The sequence below is a fragment of the Erithacus rubecula genome, assembly GCF_903797595.1.
Source record: "Erithacus rubecula genome assembly, contig: scaffold_645_arrow_ctg1, whole genome shotgun sequence".
Lineage (NCBI taxonomy): Eukaryota > Metazoa > Chordata > Aves > Passeriformes > Muscicapidae > Erithacus > Erithacus rubecula.
This window is the reverse complement of record NW_027635694.1, coordinates 23,027-41,709: the sequence shown is the minus strand read 5'-3', so window position 1 is coordinate 41,709 and position 18,683 is coordinate 23,027. Positions and strand designations below refer to the sequence as shown.

Below are 18,683 nucleotides of genomic sequence, written 5' to 3'. Positions count from 1 at the left end.
TGGGAATTCCCAAATTTTGGGGTCAGAAAACTCCTTTAAAATTTGGCCCATTTTCTCTTATTTGCTATTCCACTTAAGATTCCTCCTGCCCAGCTTGACTCCCAAATCAGGAGTCCTCCCAGCCCCTTTAGAAATTTCGGCCTTTGTTCTGTATAAACTGCAAATGGTGCAACAAAGACTTACTAAATTAACTGACAGAAAGATAATTTCTTTAATATTTAGGGAGATTTGAATGTTTTCTAATAAAGATGTAACTAATTTAGAGGAGAGGAAAGGAAATAAAGGCAGAAAATCTTCTTTTCTTGCTTTTCCTCTAATAAATAACACAAGCCATGATTTATACATTCCTGAAGCAGATTCTAACATTTTTATAAATCTTCGATATGCTATTATCACCAAGCCTAGCCCAATGAGTATTTTTGTTAATACCCCTTTAATACAAAAACTTCGTATTAAAGACAACACCGGAGCTATCTCTGGATAAGTAAACAAGCCCAACGACCACAACGGTATTAACACTTCAAAGAAACCTAATGACCACACATACAGGCAGGCTCTCACAACAAAAGACATTTTGGATTTATTAGACATACCAATACCAACAGCTGAAAACAAAATATTATTAGAATAAAGTTTTTTTCACTTTTTTCGGTTTCCCCGTACGGGCCACCAAAATAATTTGTCCAAGTTTAGGAAAAATTTGGGGAAAAAGACTTCCAAAGGGCCCCCTCCCCCCCCTTACAATTCTTTCTTTCACTGAGCTCGGAAAGAATTTTTTTCAGGGGAAAGTGGAAAAAAACTTTTTATTAACAAAAATACAAAAGAAACACTTCCCAGCACAGACCCAGATGAGATGAACTTGGCAGATCTTCACCGGGAAGGGCAGCAGAGCTTCTTTGGTAGACTTCCAGAGGTGGTCTCCGAAGTTCAGATCCGTTTCCTCTGGAGCCGGTGCAAATCTTAGGGATGAGGAGGAGGGAGAGAGGGAGAGGGGCAGCTTAAGCAGCCGGGGGGAAGCAGCTAAAGCAGCGGCGGGGGGGCGGGGGGGGACAGCAGCAGCAGCTAAAGCAGCAAGCAGCAGCTAAAGCAGCAGCAAAAGCAGCAAAAGCAGCAAAAGCAGCAAGCCAGCCAGCAGAAAACACCTGCCTAGATAAAACAGCCTGGGGGAGGGGCCGGCACCTCCATGGTGTGGGGTAGGGAGAGGAGCTAGTCAAAACATAACCCATAACAACAAGCCACAAATTGTTAGTTATTAAGTTAAAAGTAAAAATAATTTAAGCGTCATTTCTTAATTTAGCAATTTATCCTTAAAATCCCTGTAAAAAAAGTCTTCATTTTAAATTGTTTAACTTAAAGTACTGTAAAACTCACCTTTGGTATATAATTGAAATAAACTATAATAGAAATAAAAAGTAATAAACATCTAAATCCAAACAAAAAATAAAATCTCGCATATTTAATCCCAACCCTAACAAAAAATCCCCCCACAGCATTGATTCATCATCCAAACATTGGGCAAATCTTTGCAATCTTCGGGCCTAGATATTGGATTGAGTCCCATCAATGTTGGGATACCCAGACTCCATCCTTCATGCTGGAGTGCAGGATGACATCACATGTGCACGGTGTTAGGCATTGCCATTCCTTGACAGTTGATCAAATCTGGAGGTCAGGGGATTCAAGGAGCCCTGCTTTTGCATCCGTTTGGTCTGCCAGGTATCTTAGTCTAGGGATGGTGTATATGTTTTGGGTTATGTCAGTTTTCTGAAGAGGTTTTCATGTGAAGATGTATGCTCTGACACATATTACTCATCAAGCTGGTGACATGGCAGTCCACTTCCCTTTGCTGCAGAGCATGTAGAAAGTGCTGGTGGTCAAAAGCCTTAGCCAATATCCATGAATACAACACCCAGCAGCCTGTGTTCTCTTCTGGCAGATCAAATTATTGTTTGCCGGAGTATCAATTTTTCAGAGCATCCCGCTGCTTCATAAAGCCTCTTTGCCTTGGCTTGAGGGAGCATGCCTCAGTTAACCTTGTTGATCTTATTCTGGAGAACAGTCTTAACAAGATGGTACCAATCATGATCATTCATGGCTTCTTATAAATAGGTATGATAATAGATTTCTTTTCCAGGTAAAGTATAGGTGGCCCATCCACCTGGTCCAAACTGGTAAATTTATCTCAAATATGGGTAGTGGCCAATAAAGTATGATTGAAAGAATTGTATTGCTCCCACATGTCCTACCCACTGTCCAGTGATGCCGTTCAGCCTTGCTTTTTATTTTCATGAACAGAAACAATCCATCGAGCTTTGTCCACAAAAGTATGTACCATAACAATGGAGAAGAGCAGTGCTCTGGATGCTCTGGGCCCAGGCTGTCTTCTCTTGCCTCATCTTAGAGAGACCTAGGGCCAACAGCAGAAGAGTTTTTGTCCCACCACTTTCCTCTCACTCCTATAGGAAATCCCACAAATTCAATGTCTGCTGGATTTGTAAGATCTTGAGTTAGTCTGTGAAGGCACTGGTATTTCCTGACCTTCTCATTGGCAGCAAATTTCAAGGAGGAGTTGGAGTGTTTGTATCTGACTGTCATGTTCACCATGAATGCCTTTCCTCCTTTAACAAATATCAAATCTGGCTTGTATAACTTGTTGTGATTGTCTCTTGAAATACAGTCCAGTTCTTCTTTTTAGCAGCTCACAGATGTGTCTCTTTGTGCCTTTATTCCTGGTGTTTTGAGTGATTGGACAGTTCCTTATAATATGGGCTGATGTTTCATTATCAGCACCACAATATTATCAAGTTTCCACAAGTACCCCTGGCCAGGATCTCTCTCGTGGGGCAGACATTGACTCTCAACTGTAGTGCAGTTACCAATTTTCTATGAGGTGTGCTTCTGTACCTGGTTATCCTCCAACTACTGATATTATCATTTTCAAACTTCTCAATACCATGGCCTTGGGATAAGAGTAATTTTATGATATGATATGATATGATATGATATGATATGATATGATATGATATACATCATATGCTTTGGGATACTTGGCCAACCCCTCCCAGTTTCCACCAAAGTAGTTTGCATGTTCCAAGAACTGTTTAGCACAGCTCCTCCTCGGGTTTGCCTTTTTAGAGCCTGCACATTTCTTGGCTGTGGCTTTAGTCTGTTCTTATTATCACCTCCAGCCTGGGCTTCGGTCAATACTTGGTGCTGATAGTAGCAGGGGACTTCATCACCTCTCCATTGGAATCCCAACCAAGCAGGCAGTTCAATTCCCACAAGCATGACTATATCAGCTACTATGTTTAAGTTTAGTTAACAGCAGAAATAAAACTAAATCTTTATAGCAAAATTGCTATAACATTATACATACAGCATGTATTTTAATATTTGCAAAAAAACCAATATTATAATATGGATTTCTATCATGCTGGACATTTTCCAGCCCATTCCCAGCTGAAAGCAGAGGGAAGAAGAAAAGGAAAGAGCAGCCCTGACAGAATCCCAGAACGATGGTGATGAGAAGGGGCCCAGCAGGGTGAGACACCTCAAGCCCAGTGAAGGTGCAAATGAGACCATAGGAGCACAACCTACGAATTTGATTGAACATGGATTTGATTGAACTGGAAATGTGAGGTAGAGAAATAGGAAAGAGAGAAAGAGGGAAGAGTTGAGGCTGGGACTGGGCAGCTGCTGGGAAGAGCCACAGAGCACAGCACCTTTCACCAGCACGGCCAGAGCTCAAACTGAACAATTTGCTCAGTGGTGACTCCCCAGAGAGTGGCATGAAAAATGTGTTCCTCTTTGTGTTGATTTAAAAAGGTGTAATACAAGAAAATAAGAGACAAATAGTAAAGTAAAAGGTTATAATGGTTGGAAGTTTGGTATTTGGTTAAGAATACACTTTTTTTTGAGGTACATTTTTTGAATTTATTTGCTTCTTGTATATTTATAGACATTGTATATTTTCAAACTGTTTTATAAATGATATTTTATAATTTAGGATTTGTTTTTATGGTTATTTTATGAGTTTGGTTTTTAAGAGCAATTGTGGTTTTTTGGTTGTGGTTTTAATTTATTTTTTTTTAATAAGTTTTAATTGATTTGTGGACTTTTAGTTTTTAGAGACGGTTGGTGCTGGTAACTGGTATATTAGCAATAGGTGTTTATATTGAGTGTTATTTAATTAAGTAAGTAGTTTCTTTATTACAAATACTCTTTATTAACCTATGTTATTTTAAAGAAAACTATATTTAAAAAAGTATTTTAACACTACACATACAGCATTAATTTGAATATTCAGGAGAAGCCAATCCCACAACATGTGTTTGTAGCAGCGGCAGAGCCGCAGCGCCCAGCGCTCCCCACTCCCACCCCACCTGCGCCACCCCCTCGCATCCAGCGACCCCCGGGAGCGGAACTGGGGCTCGGGGCTCGGGGGACGGCACGGACGGATCTGCACTGGGGGCCCCGAGCCCCCTGCCCAGCCCTGTGAAGCGCGGAAAAACTCTCTATACCGCACAAAATAAGGTATAAGAGTAGGAATGTATTTATTCAGCGCTCAGGGGGATAGCTCCTCCAAAACCACGCACACCTTTGGCGACCTGCACCTCTCTTTTTATTCTCTACAAACTACAATTGCACAATACACCTAATACGTATTCATTGTCTGTCCCCGATTCATATTAAAATTAACTACACGCCTTTTATGGCTGCACACTGCTCCATGGGAAAAAGTAAACAGTCTTCCTCTCAGTTGAACTTTTCATCTTGTCTCCTTGCACATATTTTTTACTCCTTTGCTCATCTTCTGGACTTTGATACCAGTTTTCTGGGTTCAGGGATCTGGAGAATCCCCCTTATCCTGTGGTGCCTTTGTCCTTGCATCCTGTTCGCCCACCCCAGCTCTTTATCTTATCCTGCAGCCTTGCTCTCCCCTGTTCTTGTAAGCACCGTAAATTCCAGCAAACATAGGGTTTTGTCAGCCCCCTTCTAGTCCAAGCATTTCTCGATGCTCGATTCCTCACTCTCAGTTGCTCTGTCTCCCCTGCAGGCTCAGGGGGTGCTGCCCCCTCCCCAACAGCCGCTGCTGCGGCGGCCGCGGGGCACAGGGGGTGGCAAAGGGGGGTCCGGGATGCGAGCGGGGCAGCAGCGGGAGGAAGAGGAGGAGAGAGGAAGGGGAAAAGAGAGGAAGGGGAGGAGCAGGAGCAGGAGGAGCAGGAGGAGCAGGAGAGGGTCAGCGGGCGCAGGCGGAGAATCGCGGTGCTGCAGGGCGAGCCCGCTGAGCCCGCAGCTCCGCTGGCCCCGGCAGCATCGCATTCCTGCATCCCGCGGGTGAGCGCGGAGGGGAAGCTCGGCCCGGGGCTATCGCGGCAGCTCCGGCACGGCTGGTTGGGTTTTGGATTCTTGGGGGATGGGGGTTGGTGTTTGTGCCTCGCAGATTCGGGAATCGAGTCCCAAATGTATTTGGGTGTCCCTGGGAGAGGTATTGTTTTATTGATGTGAGGAGGGGATGTTTCTGGCTCTTGCAGGAATCCAAAGCTGAGCCGTAAATGCTCCTTGGGGGGATTTGGAGGGGCCCAGGTGGCGATGGCCCGGTCCCGGCGGGGCGGGACATCGGTTTTGGGGATCCCTGGGAGAGGCGGGGGATGAAAGGCGGGAGCCCCGGCGTGGGGAGAGGGGCGACAGCAGAGCTGGGGGACCCCCGGCAGCCTGGAGGGGAGGTGGAGCCGGGAGATGAGTGGGGTGCGGGCTCCCCGAGCCTGGAAGGGCTGGCGGGGAACGGGGGAAGCCCTGAGTTCCTGGAGTGGGGGGATGCTGGAGAGGGGGACCCTGGGACCTGAGTCAGGATCAGGGCAGGATGAGCCCTGGGACCCACAAAACTCCCTCAGCGTGCCTGAGCAGGAGCCAGGAGAGGGGGAATCCCCAGGAGCCACGGGTCCCCATCAGCTCTGAGAACAGAATCCCCATAACCCCAAAGTGAAGACATTGTGAACAGGGATCTCCTGGGAAAGTGTTTTTGGGCTCCTTCGTGATTTTCGTGGTTTTTATGGACACCAAACAGCCCGGGCATGTCTAGAGATGCACTCAAACAGCAGGACCTTCAAAGCCATATCAAGCACTTTGTTTTTCCCCCAAACCAAGATTTTTCATTCCCAAGTCTTATCCAGATGGAGGAAAAGGCTGTGAGGAACAGGAAGATGTCCCAGGACAGCCAGGCAGGTGAGGAGGAAGTCACTGCCCCTTTCCCCCTCTGTCCTGCCGGGGAGGATTGGGGGCATCTCCTTCTCCTTCCCTCTGGCACAGAGGCAAATCCCATCCTCTCCTTGTCCTTCCTCCCCCAGACCAGGAGCTGAGGACGGAGACCATGGAGGACAAATCCCCACAGCAGAACCTCGTGGAAGAGGCCGTTTGCAGCAGCTCCACAGTGCAGGAATCCAACAGGGAGGAAAAGCCACGGAGATCCCGCACCAGGAGGGGCTGCAAACACAGATCATGGGGATCCGAGGAGGAAAGACCCAACCTGGGCTGGGCAGGCAGCCAGAGATGTGGCCAGAGCTCTGAGCTGAGGGTCCATGAGCAGCTTCATGATGGCAAAAAGCCCCTTCAGTGTTTGGAATGTGGGAAGAGTTTCAGCACGAGCTCTGGCCTGGTCCGGCACCAGATGATCCACACTGGGGAGAAGCCCTATGAGTGTGGGAAATGTGGGAAGGGATTCAGAGACACCTCAGATCTGATCAGGCACCAGACAGTGCACACTGGGGAACGGCCCTACGAGTGTGGGGAATGTGGGAAAGGATTCAAGAGCAGCTCCAGCCTCATCATGCACCAGAGGACCCACACTGGGGAACGGCCTTACGAGTGTGGGGAATGTGGGAAGAGCTTCAACCAGAACTCCAATTTGACTCGCCACCAGAGGATCCACACTGGGGAACGGCCCTACGAGTGTGGGGACTGTGGGATGGGGTTCAGAATGCGCAGCGAACTCACCCGTCACCAGAGGATCCACAGTGGGGAACGACCGTATGTGTGTGGGGAATGTGGGAATGGCTTCCGTAACACCACCGAACTAATCCACCACCTGACAGTGCACACCAGGGAACGGCCCTACAAGTGTGGGGAATGTGGGAAGGGCTGCCATGACACCTCCAACCTTATGCAACACCTGACAGTGCACACTGGAAAACGGCCTATGAGTGTGGGGGATGTGGGAAGAGCTTCAGGCACAGATGCCACCTTATTGTCCACCAGAGGATCCACACCGGGGAGAGGCCCTATGAGGGTCCTGGAGTGTGGGAAGAGGTTTCAACAGAGATCCAATCTGCTCAGGCATCAGCAGATTCATGTAGAGGAGAGGCCCTTCCGCTTCCCCTAGTGCAGGAAGGGCTTTAAGAAAAACTCTGCCCTCGTCACCCACCATCACCAGGGAGAGCCCCTAACAGAGTCCCCAGTGTGTCTCCCAGAACTCTGCTGTGACCCAGCACCAATGGGGGCACTGGTAAGGGAAGCTCTGTGAGTGCCTGTGTGTGGGAAGAGGTTCCTGCGCTGCTCCAGCTCCATCCCCTCTGTTGGGCCCCATTGGATGCTCCCCAGTGACCCTTGTTGGGCAGAGCCTTGGTGATCCATGGTCCTGGTGATCCTTATTGGGAACGCACCTTGCTGGTGGTCTCCACATCTTCCTGGTTCTCTGTGGGCACCTGAACTCAGCAGGCCAAAAATCCATTGGGATGCAGACTTGTTGGTGAAGGAATAGCAAAGACTTTTGAATGCCTAGCAAGTAGTTCTGAAGCAATAGATGAAATATAGATCTTAGCAGTATTTGACATAGATGCTGAAAATAGTTATGTTAAGGTTTGAGGCCTCTTCCATTGTTTAGATAAAACCAAATACCATATATGCCAAAGAAGCAGCAGATACCCTGTCTCAAGCCTCGCAGGAAAGACCTGAAGATAAGGGTAAAGCCATAAAACATGGTAATTTAGTTGTTCCTATAGGTTGCATGTAAATATTAGGAAATTAGTATATTGTATTAGATTGGTTGTTTGAATTTAGATTATTCATTATGGAATAATACTTATCGTACTGCAAATGGAAAATCTTTCTCTCTCTCTTCTCTGCTTCTCCTCTCTTCTCTATGCTTTTGTCTCTTCTTCTTCTTCCTCTCTTCTCTCCCCGCTCCTCCTCTCCTCCTCCTCGCTCTTATTACCTCTAATCTCTAACTTTTCTCTAAGCTCTCTCATATACCCACGCCCTATAATAAAATACAACCCTGAAGAACAGCAAATAATCATCTCCTGAGTCTGTCCAGTGACCGTCCAGAAACCCCACGGTCCCACAAGACTTGGCCTGTGGGGGACACAAGAGTTTCCCAGGCCTGGGCTCTGGTGCTGTCCCTGCTGACTGAGTGCCAGAGCGGCTCCCAGCGACACCTGCCACATGTTCCTTCCCCTGCCCTCACCTCCCTGAACCACCAGCACCCACTGCAGTCCATGGTGGCATCAGAGCTGTCTCCAGCCTGTTCAAAAGGAGACAGATCACAAACAGGCACAGGGTGCCCATGGTGACATCTCAAGTCTCTCTGGGCTGCTAAAGAGCACTGAGGTCACATGAGGCCAGTGACTCCATGGTGACATGCCAGACCTCTTTCACCCTCCAAAGACTTGTGAGCTCCCAAGCACTCACCAGAGGACAACAGATGTGTCTCTACATGCCAAGGAGCCCATTTGGCACAGGCACTCACCGAGGTTCCATGCTTACATCCCAGTGGTCTCTGTGATCCTAAAGAACACTGAGGTCATGTGCAATCCCAAGGGCTCCATGGTGACATTGCAGCAGTCTCTCATCTGCCAAACCACACTGACCTCACAGGCTGTCACAGGGTCTCAATGGCAACATCACAAGTGTCTCCAGGATGCTCAGCAGCTGTGATGTCACAGGGACTCTAGGGTGACATTCCAGGGGTGTCAAAGGCTGTTAAAGGTGTTAAAGAACCATGAGGTCACACAGTGTTACAGGAATTCCACAGGGACATCCCAGGGGGCTCCAGGCTGCTAAAGAAGTGCTTTGCCACAGGCACTCAGAGGGGTTCCATTGTGACATGCCAGTGGTTGCCACACTCCTAAGGAACACGGAGGTCACAGGCAGTGACAGCAGCTCTGTGCTGACATCCCTCGTGTCTCCACCCTGCCAAAGAACTCTGATGTCACTGGCACTGACAAGGGCTCCATGGTGACATCCCAGGTTTCTATGAACTACTAAAGAGCACTCAGGTCAAAAGCCCTCCCAAGGCCTCCATCCTCACATCCCAGAGGGAGACAGGTTTTTAAAGAGCCCTGAGCTCACCTGCACTCACAGGGCTTCCACGGTGGCATCACAGGGCTCTCTGGGGCTTCTAAGGAGCCAGGAGGTCCCTGGCAGTGAGAGGCACTCCGTGGTCACATCCTAGAAGAATCTGGGCTGCCAAAGAGAGGTCAGGAGCAGTCACAGGTACTCCATGGTGTGAAAAGTAAGATTCACTTTCCTGGTAAATTTCAAAACGTTTAATAAAAGACAGTTAGAGACAAACAATAAAGCCAAAGGTTATAAAGGTCAGGTGCTTGATATACAGCCAAGAGCATACACTAACTCAGAAAACATTTTTTAAATGCATCAACATGTTGCATATTCATGGAGCTTCATGCATTATTCAACCCGTAAATCAACTTTTAAAAACTTTTTTTTCTCCTTGTGGCTCATGCTCTTTCTTGTCAGCGCATTCCCAGATAACAGAGATCAATAAATTCCTTCCCTGGACTTCTGGTGTTCATCACCCCTGTGCTCATCCAGACAGAATAATCCAAGAATGTGTAGAAATTCCTGAATATCTTCCCTTTTTGCCATTCTCCGAGTTAGTTACATGAGCAAAAGCTTTTTACATCACCATGTTATAGTCCAAGAAATATAGATATTTATCACATTACTATTTCTAAGTTTTGGTAAGAGCAGAACTAAAAGAAACTATATTCATACAGCAAAGTTTTGCAACATTATACACATAGCATTCATTTTAATACTTGCGAAAAGCCAATAATATAATATGGAATTATAACAACGGTGACATCACAAGGGCCTTTAATCTTCCTCCCCTCTCAGTCACCCTCAGCACGCCCCACTGCTCCCGGCAAGGGAAGGAGGGAGTCTTTAGGAGCCGCCGGAGCTCCTGCCCCGTCCCTGCACGGGCAGCAGCGTGAGACCCTAAACCCGGTGTGCGGGACTCTGAACCCGCCGTGCCCCTGCCCCGCCTGCCGCCTCCATTTCTGCATCGCTCCCTCGCCCCGCTGCGCTCCCGCTCGCCCGGGCTGGAGAAGCAGCGGGGGAGGCGTGGGAAAAGCGCCATCAAACAAAACTCCAAGCGACCCGCACAGAAATCTCCTTGGCAGAGAGACACCGGGCAGGGCCCCGCCATCGCCCGCAGCCCGTGCCCGGCCGCACCGTGCCCGGCCCCGCTGCTCGCCCAGCGCAGCCTCCTCCTCTCCCGCCATCGCCCGCAGCCCGTGCCCGGCCGCACCGTGCCCGGCCCCGCTGCTCGCCCAGCGCAGCCTCCTCCTCTCCCGCCGCCGCCCGGGGCCCTCACGCTCGGCTGCCGCCGGCGGGAAAAGCCCTTCCCGTGCTGCCCCGCGCCACCGCCGAGCCTGAGGGAGCCTGAGGGGCTGCGCGGGCAGAGAGGGGAAAACAGAAGGAAAAACAGAAATCAGAAACAAAAAGCGGCCTGGCGGTGGCGGAAAAGGGAGACTAACAACTACCACACTCTCGCCTAAGACTCCTGCCCATAGCCGCAGCTCCGCCTGCCGCGCCGAAAAATAAAACGCCCCGCAGCAGAAACACAAAATTCCCTCCCCTCAGAGCGCAGAGCCAAAGCCGAAAGCCGCCAAGGGCGCCCGGCCCTGCGCTGCCGCGGCGGGCGGGGGAACTCGGGCCGGGCCGGTCGCTTCGGGCCGGGCTCTGGGGGCAGCGGGGCCGGGGCGGCGCAGTATTTCTCTGAATATTCAGGAGAAGCCAATCCCACAACATGTGTTTGTAGCAGCGGCAGAGCCGCAGCGCCCAGCGCTCCCCACTCCCACCCCACCTGCGCCACCCCCTCGCATCCAGCGACCCCCGGGAGCGGAACTGGGGCTCGGGGGGAGGGGGACGGCACGGACGGATCTGCACTGGGGGCCCCGAGCCCCCTGCCCAGCCCTGTGAAGCGCGGAAAAACTCTCTATACCGCACAAAATAAGGTATAAGAGTAGGTATGTATTTATTCAGCGCTCAGGGGGATAACTCCTCCAAAACCACGCACACCTTTGGCGACCTGCACCTCTCTTTTTATTCTCTACAAACTACAATTGCACAATACACCTAATACATATTCATTGCCTGCTCTGCTTCATACTACAATTAGCTACACGCCTCTTTCTGCTCCACACGGCTCCTTGGGAAAAAGGAAACAGTGTTCCTCTCAGTTGAACATTTCATCTTGTCTCCTTGCACATATTCTTTTTACTCCTTTGCTCATCTTCTGGACTTTGATACCAGTTTTCCTGGGTTCAGGGATCTGGACAATCCCCCTTATCCTGTGGTGCCTTTGTCCTTGCATCCTGTTCGCCCACCCCAGCTCTTTATCTTATCCTGCAGCCTTGCTCTCCCCTGTTCTTGTAAGCACCGTAAATTCCAGCAAACATAGGGTTTTGTCAGCCCCCTTCTAGTCCAAGCATTTCTCGATGCTCGATTCCTAACTCTCAGTTGCTCTGTCTCCCCTGCAGGCTCAGGGGGTGCTGCCCCCTCCCCAACAGCCGCTGCTGCGGCGGCCGCGGGGCACAGGGGGTGGCAAAGGGGGGTCCGGGATGCGAGCGGGGGAGCAGCGGGAGGAAGAGGAGGAGAGGGGAAGGGGAGGAGAGAGGAAGGGGAGGAGCAGGAGCAGGAGGAGCAGGAGAGGATCAGCGGGCGCAGGCGGAGAATCGCGGTGCTGCAGGGCGAGCCCGCTGAGCCCGCAGCTCCGCTGGCCCCGGCAGCATCGCATTCCTGCATCCCGCGGGTGAGCGCGGAGGGGAAGCTCGGCCCGGGGCTATCGCGGCAGCTCCGGCACGGCTGGTTGGGTTTTGGATTCTTGGGGGATGGGGGTTGGTGTTTGTGCCTCGCAGATTCGGGAATCGAGTCCCAAATGTATTTGGGTGTCCGTGGGAGAGGTATTGTTTTATTGATGTGAGGAGGGGATGTTTCTGGCTCTTGCAGGAATCCAAAGCTGAGCCGTAAATGCTCCTTGGGGGGATTTGGAGGGGCCCAGGTGGCGATGGCCCGGTCCCGGCGGGGCGGGACATCGGTTTTGGGGATCCCCGGGAGAGGCGGGGGATGAAAGGCGGGAGCCCCGGCGTGGGGAGAGGGGCGACAGCAGAGCTGGGGGACCCCCGGCAGCCTGGAGGGGAGGTGGAGCCGGGAGATGAGTGGGGTGCGGGCCCCCCGAGCCTGGAAGGGCTGGCAGGGAGCGGGGGAAGCCCTGAGTGCCTGAGTGGGAGGAGCCGAGTCAGAATCAGGACAGGATGAGCCCTGGGACCCACAAAACTCCCTCAGCGTGCCTGAGCAAGAGCCAGGAGAGGGGGAATCCCCAGGAGCCACGGGCCCCCAGCAGCTCTGAGAACAGGGACCTCCATAACCCCAAAGTGAAGACAGTGCGAACAGGGATCTCCTGGGAGAGTGTTTTTGGGCTCCTTAGTGATTTTTGGAGTTTTTTGTGGACACCAGACAACCTGGGCATTTCTAGAGATGCACTCAGACATCAGGACCTTCAAAGCCATATCACTCATGTCGTTTTTCCCCCAAACCAAGATTTTCCATTCCCAAGTCTTATCCAGGTGGAGGAAAAGGCTGTGAGGAAGAAGAAAATGCCCCAGGACAGCCAGGCAGGTGAGGAGGAAGTCATGGCCCCTTTCCCCCTCTGTTCTGCTGGGGAGGATTGGGGGCATCTCCTTCCCCTTCCCTCTGGCACAGAGGCAAATCCCATCCTCTCCTTGTCCTTCCTGCCCCAGACCAAGAGCTGAGGATGGAGACCAAGGAGGACAAATCCCTGCAGCAGAACCTCGTGGAAGAGGCCGTTTGGAGCGACTCCACAGTGCAGGAATCCAACAGGGAGGAAAAGCCACAAAGATCCCGCACCAGGAGGGGCTGCAAATGTAGATCATAGGGATCTGAGGAGGAAAGACCCAACTTGGGCTGGGCAGGCAGCCAGAGATGTGGCCAGAGCTCTGAGCTGAGGGTCCATGAGCAGCTTCATGATAGCAAAAAGCCCCTTCAGTGTTTGGAATGTGGGAAGAGTTTCTGCACGAGCTCCAGCCTGGTCCGGCACTAGAAGATCCACACTGGGGAACGGCCCTACGAGTGTAGGGAATGTGGCAAGAGATTCAGAAACACCTCAGATCTGATCAGGCAGCAGACAGTGCACTCTGGGGAACAGCCCTATGAGTGTGGGGAATGTGGGAAGAGATTCTGCAGCAGCTACTCTTTGAACTGCCACCAGATGATCCACACCGGGCAACGTCCGTATGAGTGTGGGGAATGTGGGAAGGGATTCAGAAACACTTCTGACCTGATCCGGCACCTAGCAGTGCACACTGGGGAACGGCCCTACCAGTGTGGGGAATGTGGGAGGAGCTTCAGCCAGAGCTCCAGTTTGATCTACCACCAGAGGATCCACACTGGGGAACGGCCCTACGAGTGTGGGGAATGTGGGAAGGGCTTCAGCGTCAGCTCCCACCTGATCTGCCACCAGAGGACCCACACTGGGGAACGGCCCTTCAAGTATGGGGAATGTGGGAAGAGCTTCAACCAGAGCTCCAGTTTGCACTACCACCAGAGGATCCACACTGGGGAATGGCCCTACAAGTGTGGGGAATGTGGGATGGGCTTCAGGATGCGCTCCCAACTCACCCACCACCAGAGGATCCACAGCGGGGTACGACCCTATGTGTGTGGGGAATGTGGGAAGAGCTTCCGTGACAGTTCTCGCCTGATCATGCACCAGGCAATGCATGCTGGGGAATGCCCCTACAAGTGCTCAGAATGTGGGAAGGGCTTCAGCCAGAGATGCAACCTTATTGTCCACCATAGGATCCACACTGGGGAGAAGCCCTATGAGTGTCCTGAGTGTGGGAAAAGGTTTCAGAAGAGATCCCATCTGCTCAGGCATCAGCAGATTCACACACAAGAGAGGCCCTTCCACTGCCCTGACTGTGGGAAGGGCTTTAAGAGAAACTCCACCCTCATCACCCACTAGCGGATCCACACCGGGGAGAGGCCCTAACAGTGTCCCCAGTGTGGGAAGAGCTTCTCCCAGAGCTTTGCTGTGACCCAGCACCAATGGGGTCACGGGTAAGGGAAGCCTTGTGGATGCTCCGCGTGCGGGAAGAGCTTCCTGCGCTGCTCCAGCTCCATCCCCACTGGAGGACCCCGTTGGATGCTCCCCAGTGACCCTTGTTGGGGAGAACCTCGGTGATCCATGGTCCTGGTGATCCATGTTGGGAACTCACCTGGCTGGTGGTCTCCACATCTTCTTGGCTCTCTGTGGGCACCTGGACTCAGAAGGCCAAAAATCCATTGGGATGCAGACTGATGTCAGGAATTTATTTGGGACAGCAGATTTTACTTTCCACCCCAGAAAATGTCACCTTTTGCATCCAATCATTTCATCTGGCAGCATCAAGGAATACTGGATGGTTTTGGAGGTCTTTATCAACCGAAATCATTCTATGATTCGACTTTTCTCTGTTCCACTGGTATCTTCCACAGCCAAACAGTGATGGACTGGGGCAAAAAACCCCAAGATTGTGGAGACAGTGAAGTGAAAAGGCCTCTGAAAATGGTTCTTTCCACCCACCCAAGCACATGCATACTCAGTCAGCATGGACTGATAAATCCTTTTATTTTGGCCTTGATCTTCTTTCATTTTTCTTCATTCCTTCACCCAACATTGGGGTAAAAATAAAGCCATTTTATTAAGACATTTTGGGATATGGGTGGCGACATCATCAGGACGGGGACAGGAATATGGGTATGGATACGGATATGGACATAGATATGGACCTGGACATGGATATGGATATGCATGTGGATGTGGTATGGATATGGATGTGGATGTGGACATGAATGTGGCCATAGACATGGACATGGGTATGGGTATGGGTATGGATATGGACATGGACATGAGTATGGGTATGGATATGGATAACAATATGGACATCGATATGGATGTGTGTCCTGGTTTGAAGGACAGGTACCTGCCAATAAAGGCAGAAACTTCTCTTTGAAATGGAGAATGTAAACCCTCTCTCTCCCAATTATTATAATTTTGAAATTAAGGGGCTCTCAGGCAAAGATACGGGAATTAGGAATAACAGTTCTTTAATAGAAAAATTAAAATAGAAACACAGTATTACAAAGAACAATCCCAAAAACACTGACAGAGTCAGAATACAACCTGACACCCTGTCAGTCAGTCAGGGTGTTGGTAGCAGCCCCATTAAATGGTGGTTACAGTTCTGCAGTGGCAGATGTGGTTCAGTTGGAGCAGTGCTCCTGTAGAAGGTGCAGTTTTCCTCTCAAGGTCCAGGGATGATGTGGAAAGGCCTGGCATTCCTCTGGAATCCAGTGGAAAGAAGGTATCTTAGTGTCCAAAATCTCAGTTTTTTATCTAGGTAGGAAAAGCTTGGCTCCTCCCCCTGGCTGGAGCATCTCCCAGTGGGATGATGTAATTTTATCAGTTTTACAGTGCATCTTAATGGCTCAGCAGCAGATGATATGTTCCTGGAGGAAGGATGAGTTGTGGAAAAGATAAAGATGATTGCTCTACTTAGTCTTAAAGATGGCCCATTAACAGACACTATGTGCTACAGAGATAACAGTCACTACCCTACCCAGCTTCAACAGATGGTGATAGAATACACATTTCTGGCCACATCAACCCAACACACAGATGAGTACTGCAACAGATAAAACCACACTTATACTGGCTGAAAGAAGCAAAACAATGATTGGGTGAACTGGGGCATTAAGTATACCAGTTGCCTTTGGTGACTATCCAAAGTGTGCATCCCACCAGTGATGGCTTACCTCTTGTTTTATTCTTTGCAAAACGGTACTGATTTCTTTTGCATCATGGTGGATAGTTATTAAAACCTTTTCTCCATTCTCTTTCATTTCCTTTAAGATTTCATCTAGATCTGGATGTTTCATTAACTGTTCTACCAGTGTAAGGTTCATGCCAATGGGTGTAGGTGATAGATGGTGGTGTGTAGTAAGGTTGACCTTTATCAGCTGGTGGGATACAACTGGTACTGACTATATATAATCACGCACAACAATATTAACAAAATTACAAATACAAAAATTGGATTGGATTTTAACAGGCAAATATCTGTTTTCATTTTCTGCTCTCCACTGAAGCACAGGCAGTTCTTAAACACACGCAGTCTTGGCCAATATATACGAGCACAGTCTTTTGAATGATGTCTGGTTGGATCTCAAAGTGACATACATCTTGTTCAGTATCTAGGCAAATGTTTTGGGCATCAATGGTATTGCTTTCACAAAGGAATTGTTTTAGGGCAACACAAGATTCTACATTTATGGTGTGCCATTTCTTGTCTACCATCCAGGCCCATACTCTATGTTCAAAGGGGGGAGTACTGTCTTCCACTGCCACTGCCACAATAGTTGTGGTCAAGGGCTGACTGGTCAGTGGCTGTGGTGCTGTGCAACCTCGGGGCTCTGGGACTTCTGTGACCTCAGAGCCTGCTGTGACCTCAGCCTGCTGTAGAAGTCCTACACATTTCCAGGGTGTGTGTAGGAGACTTCTGCCTCCGAGAAAGTTTCTGTAGCTTTTAGAGTAAAGTGAAGTGTCAGTCAGAAATTCCAGCTTATTTCCCCATGTGTTATTCTCACCACAAGATGTTCCTTGTCAGCAGGGATGTTTATTGTATCCCATCTCTCTGTGTCAGCCATAACTCCTTTAGCAGATTCATGTGAGGAGCAGAATGCACAAGTTACAGCACCAGCTGATAGAACAGATAAGCTCTTCTGTGGTAAAGGGAAACATCATGCACCAGTGTGCTGATGGCAGAGCCAGCCAGGTTGTGCTCTGTGTGCCAAAGCCTGTTCAGAGCGAGCTTGAAAAGTGCTGCGTGCACAGCATAGAGTCCTGGAAGGTGCTGGCAAGAGCATCCTGCTGAGGCAGGGCTCTGGTCTCTGGCCAGGAACAGCCTGTTTTTGCTGCCATGACTGCAGGCAGGAGGTGAGGCAGATTAAGAGGCACAGGCAGCTTGTGTTTGTAGAGGGCCTGGAGCTGCACATCTGAACCTCCACCTGGAATCACACTTGGGGGAACATGAGCTAGAGCTGGAGTGCTGGTTCTGAAAGGCCCAGAAGAAATTCAGCCTTGCCAGGGCTTCTTAAGAGTGTATTGGTGTTCCTGGGGAAAGCTACACACTGGGGAAACGCCTTTGGAGAAAAGACGCTTGCTTCCTAAGGAAAATGCTTCCCAAGGAGCTCCCAGTAAGGTAGGTGCAAGTGTCCCCCTTTGTCTCTCTGTGGTCCTTTCAGTCCTTGAGGCCCACTGCCCTTGGCAGAGGGGCAGGGAATGGGATGAGGCTGTGAAGAGCAGGTTTGGCATCTGCCTGGACCTGCGGAGACCAAGCCAAGCACCTGCAGCAGAGTGTGTTGCCCCGCTTTGGACAGAGGTGTGAGAAGAAGCATCTCTGTCCAGTTATGAGCCCCAAAGTTCTCTTTAAGAGCTGTGAATTGAAAGGCCTTTTTACACACACTTTTCACATCCTACCTGCCTGGTGCCTTTCAACTCTTGGCAATATGCATTTCTCTCTCACTTGATGGAAGCTGCTGTGGGCCAGGGCCAGCACAGAGCTGGATTGAGGATTCTTAAATGCCCTGAGCCTGCAGAGCAGGACAGTGTTTGCTGATGGTTTGAGCCATTCCTAACATTCCTGTTGTGCTGTCTTAAGACATTTGGGCCAAGGAATTCCTTCCAACCTGAGCCACTTTGGGAGGGCTCAAGGTGTCCCCAGGGAAGGTGGCAGTGTGTGCAAGGGCCCTTTGTGACAGGGTGCAGCATGGTCACCGTGGCATGGAATGGAACAGGGTATCGCAGGACTCTTTGTGACGTGTAGTGGCGCAGGAGCTGGTGATGACATGGGCATGGCACAGTGCTCAGAGCCCGTGACAGGACAGGACGCTCCAGAGTGCTGCTGTGAGGAGCCCCCGCACAGCACACTCGTTCGTGTCTGACCCAGAGATTTTTCGAGGCATTATTCCTGCAGGTGACCTTGTGGCAAGGCTGTGGGACTTGGTGGCCCGTGACCTTCCTGAGGATTTTCTTTTGCAGGTGCACTCGCAGCAGGTGATGGCCACGGAGCACAAGGGTGGCTGGGACACACTGCTCTGTGCTGACACCCAGCACTATGCCATGGGTCTGCTGGCCAGGTAGGGCCCCCCATTTCCCCTCTGCTCCTGACATATGTGCTCTGTGCCCAGGGTGCCCCACACAGTCCCTGTGGTCATGGGCAGCCACACCTTCTGAGCAGTGCTGCCCTCTTGTGGACACAACCTGATACTGCAGCCCATGCCTTAGCTGTGCAGTACTGACCCCTTCTGCACCCAATCCA

General features: G+C 50.4%; 1 protein-coding gene across 1 annotated transcript; it reads left to right on the top strand.

The window, feature by feature from the left end:
• Positions 1-5,238: 5,238 nt before the first annotated feature.
• On the top strand, positions 5,239-7,479 carry LOC306816517 (uncharacterized protein; the record flags this gene model as incomplete). The annotated part of the gene is made up of 4 exons (XM_079332956.1): positions 5,239-5,337; positions 6,148-6,225; positions 6,348-7,026; positions 7,467-7,479. The coding sequence occupies exons 2-4, from the start codon at positions 6,174-6,176 to the stop codon at positions 7,477-7,479; spliced, it is 744 nt and encodes a 247-aa protein (XP_079189082.1). The 5' UTR covers positions 5,239-5,337; positions 6,148-6,173.
• Positions 7,480-18,683: the final 11,204 nt, after the last annotated feature.